The sequence below is a fragment of the Coffea eugenioides genome, chromosome 2, assembly GCF_003713205.1.
Source record: "Coffea eugenioides isolate CCC68of chromosome 2, Ceug_1.0, whole genome shotgun sequence".
Classification (NCBI taxonomy): Eukaryota; Viridiplantae; Streptophyta; class Magnoliopsida; order Gentianales; family Rubiaceae; genus Coffea; species Coffea eugenioides.
Window position 1 is genome coordinate 14,947,334 of NC_040036.1, and position 6,541 is coordinate 14,953,874.

The window sequence follows — 6,541 nt, forward strand, 5'->3', positions numbered from 1 at the left end:
TCCTAGTAATGCCTTTTGGGCTAACAAACGCCCCGGCCACATTTCAGGCTCTTATGAATCAGATCTTCCAGCCTTACCTGAGAAAATTTGTTCTGGTTTTCTTTGATGATATCCTTATCTATAGTCCAACATTAGAGCTACATCAGCAACATCTGAGGACAGTCTTATCAATATTAAGGGAGCATAACCTGTTTGCAAAACGTTCTAAGTGCTCGTTTGCACAACTAACAGTAGATTACCTGGGCCACACTATAACAGAAGAAGGAGTGTCAATGGACAGTTCCAAGATAGATAGTATTCTGAAATGGCCAAGTCCAAGGACAGTGAAGGAATTGAGGGGATTCTTGGGGTTGACTGGGTATTATAGAAGGTTTATCAAGCACTATGGCATCATTCGTAAACCCCTGACTGAATTGCTAAGGAAGGATAGCTTCGCATGGAATCCAGAGGCTGAAGAGGCCTTTCTTGCACTGAAAAACATCATGTGTACTGCACCGGTTCTTAGACTACCAGACTTCCAGAAACCATTCACCATTGAGACTGATGCCAGTGGAGGAGGAATTGGCACAGTATTAATGCAGGAAGGGCATCCTCTGGCTTTCCTTAGCAAGGCATTGTCACCTAAAAACCTGGGACTCTCAGCCTATGAAAAGGAATTGCTGGCTTTGGTAATGGCAGTGACTAAGTGGCGCCATTACCTTGTTGGATATCACTTCATTATCAAAACTGATCATCAGTCACTAAGGTATCTGTTAGATCAGAAACTTACAACTGCTCTACAACACAAGTGGTTCACCAAGCTTCTGGGCCTAGATTATGAAATCCAATACAAAAAAGGAGTGGAAAATAAGGTAGCAGATGCTTTGTCTCGATTGTACGAAAAGGGGCAGCCTCACATCACTACCACAGGGTCATGTCTAGCCTTGACAACAGTTAAGCCAAATTGGATACTAGAACTGCAGGGAAGTTACCTCTCAGATGATCACTGCAAGGATATTATCTCCCAGTTGCTCTTGGATCCTAGCTCACATCCAGGGTATGAATGGAACAGTGATTTGCTGAAATACAATGGGAGAATCTATGTGGGGTCAACTAATGGTCTGAGAGCCAGGATTATACAGGCATTACATTCCTCTGCTATAGGTGGCCACTCAGGTCAAAGGGGGTGTTGGCAAAGGATTAAATCCCTCTTCTATTGGCCAACAATGAGGCAGGAGGTTATTCAGTTTATACAGGCCTGTGATGTCTGCCAGAGATACAAAGCTGAACATGTACACTTGCCAGGCTTGTTACAACCCTTGCCTATCCCTCGTTTGGCATGGACACATGTAACAATGGATTTCATAGAGAGTTTACCCAACTCTCAGGGTTATGATACTATCATGGTGGTCATTGACAGACTGACCAAGATTGGTGGGAACTGACTTGCATTATAGCTCAGCCTACCACCCCCAATCCGATGGGCAAAGTGAAAGATTGAACCAGTGTGTTGAGTCTTATCTCAGGTGTATGACTGGGGAATTTCCAACACGTTGGAGCAGTTGGCTAGCAATGGCAGAATGGTGGTACAATTCTTCTTACCACTCCAGTTTGCAGCTGACCCCATTTGAGGCCTTGTACGGTTACAAACCTGTTCCCTTGCCACTGGGTCCCTATGTGGATACTATCATACCTGCAGCAGCTCAGCTTCTTCAGGAACGAATGCGAATTTCTAGTAGTCTCAAGGATCACTTAACTAAGGCACAGCAAAGAATGAAGTTCTTTGCTGACCAACAGCGTACTGAGCGATCTTTTGCGGTAGGAGACTGGGTCTTCCTCAAATTACAACCCTATAGGCAGCAGACAGTTGCTATCAGAAAATGCCTTAAACTGGCTGCCAGATTCTATGGACCCTTCCAGGTGGAAGCCAAAGTAGGATCAGTAGCATATCGTCTCAGGTTACCTGCAGGAGCCAGAATTCACCCTGTTTTCCATGTATCCCTACTGAAGAAAAAGATTGGGCCAGTGCAACAGGTGTCTGGGGCGTTGCCGGAGTTTGACAATGCAGATCAGTGTCCCTTGCAACCAGAATCTGTGCTGCAGAGGAGAGCCATCATGCGCAATGGTCAGCCAGTTATTCAGTTCTTAATCAAATGGTGTCAGCTGGAACCTGAGGAAGCGTCGTGGGAAGACCAGGATTTCATACACTCTCAATTTCCTCATTTCCAGTCTTGAGGACAAGACAAATTTTTTGGGCAGGAGGTAATGTCAGGATAGAGGAGCTAAACCAAACGATGTCGTTTGGGGAGATGTTAGTAATAAGGAAGAATAAGTAGAACGGTGCCGTATGAGTGCTTTCTTCAGTTGGCATCAGGCGCGTGAGTTGTAACAGAAATTAGTTAGAGGTAGTTAGCCTATCCTATTTGTACCAGCAAGATTGGTAGGAAGAGCATCGAAGAAATAACATTTGCAATTTCCCTCTTCTTTATTTTCTCTCTCTACTCACTATACTCTCTGTGCTTTCTTCCTCTTCTTCCTTACTAAGCTCATCCGAGCTTCTTTCCCATCTCCAATTTAGGGTTATGATAGTTGAAGCCTGACAAGGAGCTGATGTCCAGTGCCCGCAATGGTCCGAGTCCCGTGGTTATCGTGTTCGGGGGATGGGGCCTCTCCTCCCGGACCGGAGTGGGATTAGTCGGGCCCCGCAATGATTGACCCGGACATCCACTCCATCAGCAAAAAAAAAAAAAAAAAAAGTAATCAAGAACAGCTACTGCAAATGTGTATCTTCATAAATTGATAAATGGTCAATGCCATGTGAAACTTTCCCTCAACCCACAGAGTCCAAAACAATAGCAAACCTCAAATGAACAATTTGTATCCTAATCTAACTGTCTAAAGTTTATATCACATCAAACATTATTAGCTACATTAATTGTATCCAAAATGTTTGAACGATTACACAGGCGAGAGATCTATAGATAAAACTTTTTATGCTAATTATTTAGCATATACACGGTACATTGTAAATCCAAAGAGTTAAAAAAAAAGGGGGGTAATTTAGGTGTGTTAACATAATGCGCGCTTAGCGGGATATGGATCAGAAAAACCCAAAAAAAAAAAGGGAAAATGATCGGTTTCATCCTTCACATTTCACAAAAATATTCTTTTCGTCCCTCACTTTTAAAATGAAACAATTTCGTCCTTGACATTTAAAAATTGAAATTATTATATCCCTAAACCCAAATTTCAATCTGAATCAAACCACCAATCAACCTGATTACAAATTTTGCGGGTGTAATTGGTAGATCACTTGGTTAACTCAACTTGATATTCATGTGAAATTTAATGAACCTAAAAATAAAAAATAAAAAATTATAACTTAAAAAAGAAAGATTAATCTTTTCTACATTATCATTGTATACACTGACGATTTTATGTACCGCCATATCATTTTAATTTTAATTTAAACACCAAATTTTATATTTATGATACACATTTAGATTCGCAAGTGGATATACTAACGGTACATGAAAAGATTTATCAAAAAAAAAAACTCTACTATTCCAAGACAAATAATGGCCTTTTATTTTTTTGGTTTAATAAATGTCATGTGAATATGATAAAGTTGACCGAATGATCTATCAATTCTATTTTCGAAATTTATTACTGGGTTATTGGATGGTTTGATTTAGATTGAAAATTAGGTTCAGGGATTTAATAGCTTTAATTTTTAAATGTCAAGGATGAATTTGCTTCATTTTAAAAATGAAGGACGAAAAGAATATTTTTGCGAAATGTGAGGGATGAAACAAGTCATTTTCCCAAAAAAAAAAAGAAAAGAAAAAGAAAACAAACGTATGCATGAGTTGAATTTGAAAGCTAAAACTGATAAATTAACAAAATTACAGTAACTTTATAAACGTATAAGTTGACCAAGCTCTTTTTCCTCCAATAATTTCTCCTCCCATTTCTCAATGGACACTTCAAAATGACGTGGAGGCATTTAAGTATATTCCTCAATCTTCTCATATTCTTCAATCAAAACTTTGTAGGACTACATAAGTTCGAATTTGGGATCTGAAACCTTACCAATTCAAATTCCTCATAACTATACATAACAAAAATGAATAGTTGTGGCTGAAAATTGTCCCTGGCTTTGTAGCTAGCAAGCATTTGACCAAACTTGTATATGTTTGCCTACCACTCAATATTAAAGTTTGGCTTTGGTTGGCTGGAAAACCAAGAATATTATCTTGCTACCACAAACATTGTTCAGTAAAATGGGCTTGCTGAGCAAAGGAATTCTTTAAGCCTGCCTTCAGGGCAAGGTTGTCAACCTCTAGCCCTCCTCTCCTCCATCTTTCTACACTGTAGAATTTTACATTCTAAAATGTACGGAGTTCAAAATGGATTCCTCACATTTTGAGCAAAAGATAGAAGAAGGTAGTTTGATCTCATATAGCCTTTGTGCATTTGAATTCTTCTTCTTCTTCTTCTATCTTTTGCTGTGAAAGGAAAGGAGGGGAAAATGGAGAAAAAAGGGACCATCTTGATGCAAAAATATGAGCTTGGGAGGTTGCTTGGTCAAGGGACCTTTGCAAAGGTATATCATGCAAGAAACATCAAGACAGGGCTCAGCGTCGCTGTCAAAATCATCGATAAAGAGAAGGTGATGAAGGTTGGTTTGATTGATCAAATCAAACGCGAAATTTCTGTCATGAGCCTGGTTAAACACTCCAATGTTGTCCAACTCTACGAGGTCATGGCTAGCAAGACTAAAATATATTTTGCCATGGAATTTGTCAAAGGTGGGGAGCTTTTCAATAAGGTGGCAAAAGGGAGACTCAAAGAAGATGCTGCAAGAAAATATTTCCAACAATTGATTGCTGCAGTTGATTTTTGCCACAGCAGAGGGGTGTACCACCGCGATCTCAAGCCAGAAAATCTCCTTCTTGACGAGAATGGAAATCTCAAAGTTTCAGACTTTGGATTGAGTGCATTGCATGAATCAAGAAGGCAAGATGGTCTCCTCCATACAACCTGTGGAACACCAGCCTATGTTGCCCCAGAGGTGATCAATAAGAAAGGGTATGACGGGGAAAAGGCCGATATTTGGTCGTGTGGAGTCATTCTTTTTGTTTTGCTCGCTGGTTATCTTCCATTTCATGATACAAATTTGATGGATATGTATAAGAAGATAAGCAGAGGAGAGTTCAAGTGCCCGCAATGGTTTCCCCCCGAGGTCAAGAAGCTCATGTCGCGAATTCTTGATCCAAATCCATGTACCAGAATGCCATTGTCTAAAATCATGGAAAATTCTTGGTTCAAAAAGGGATTCAAACAGATTGCAATTCCAATTCCTGATCTTGATGGCGCTGATTGGGAGGAGTTTGAATCACCACGTGGTGTTCTGGACATTCATGACGTATGTAAATCAGATTCAGAGGGAATTCATCAGCACAAGGAAGAAGTCATAACTAGGACAATGAAACCAACTTGTTTGAATGCATTCGACATCATATCTCTCTCACCTGGCTTCGATTTATCTGGCCTATTTATTAAAGATGTAAATTGCAAATCAGAAGCTCGATTCACCACGCAAATGCCACCATCAATGGTCGTGGCAAAGTTGGAGGAAATTGCAGCTATAGATAGTTTTAAGGTGAAGAAGAAAGATGGCATGGTGAAATTGCAAGGCAACAAAGGCGGTCGAAAAGGGCTGCTTGCAATAGATGCAGAGATTTTTGAAGTCACTCCTTCATTTCACATGGTGGAGGTGAAGAAGAGGGCAGGAGACACAATGGAATACAAGAAATTCTGTGATCAAGAATTGAGGCCTTCACTCAAGGGCATTGTATGGGATTGGCAAGACATTACCAACAAAGAACTACCTCGGAATTAACAATCCAGAGGATCAGATATGAGTGCAATTACCCTCTTGGATATATGGTTGCTTGTGGGATTTGATTTTTTTTTTTTGTTGATAAGTACGAGGTTTCGAGTCCAAGACCATCTATTTACAATCTCTTCCACGTTACCACTTAACGGAACACTCCCCCGTGGGACTTGATCTTAATCATCTTAGTTGCTCCAGGTTTCATGAATATGCAATTGGTATTTTCTTTTTTATTTTTGTTCTTTTTTTTTCTGGCCCTCTTGATTTAGTGAACTTTCAAAAGGCTCAGTTCTATATTACTCCAGATTTTTAAGCAGTCGATGTAGGAGAACAATGTACTCGATCATTAAAAGACGACCATTTCTCCAAGAAAATGATGAACTTCTTATTTTCTCTTTTAGTTATTCTCAACATGGTAAAAAGCAAATATACCTCTCGATTTGGTTTTGTCGAAGCTGTGGTATATTTTGTTTTTCAGTGATGCAGATACCATTCTGGTGTGTCTAATTGTTATATTTATTACGTGATTTGGTATACACTCATATAATTTTATTAAACGCATGAATGTTGTTATCGTCTGCCAAATCAATTTATGAAAATAATTTCTAATATAAGTGTATACTAGATCCACAAACGTAGCAATCAAACGTAATTAATTAAACT

The 6,541-nt window shown here is 39.6% G+C and overlaps 1 protein-coding gene across 1 annotated transcript; it reads left to right on the forward strand.

The window, feature by feature from the left end:
- Positions 1–4,241: 4,241 nt before the first annotated feature.
- LOC113761145 (CBL-interacting serine/threonine-protein kinase 20) lies at positions 4,242–6,254 on the forward strand. Its single transcript, XM_027304003.1, has one exon. It carries the CDS (start codon positions 4,511–4,513, stop codon positions 5,882–5,884), a length of 1,374 nt encoding a protein of 457 aa, XP_027159804.1. The 5' UTR covers positions 4,242–4,510; the 3' UTR covers positions 5,885–6,254.
- The last annotated feature ends 287 nt before the right edge of the window (positions 6,255–6,541 follow it).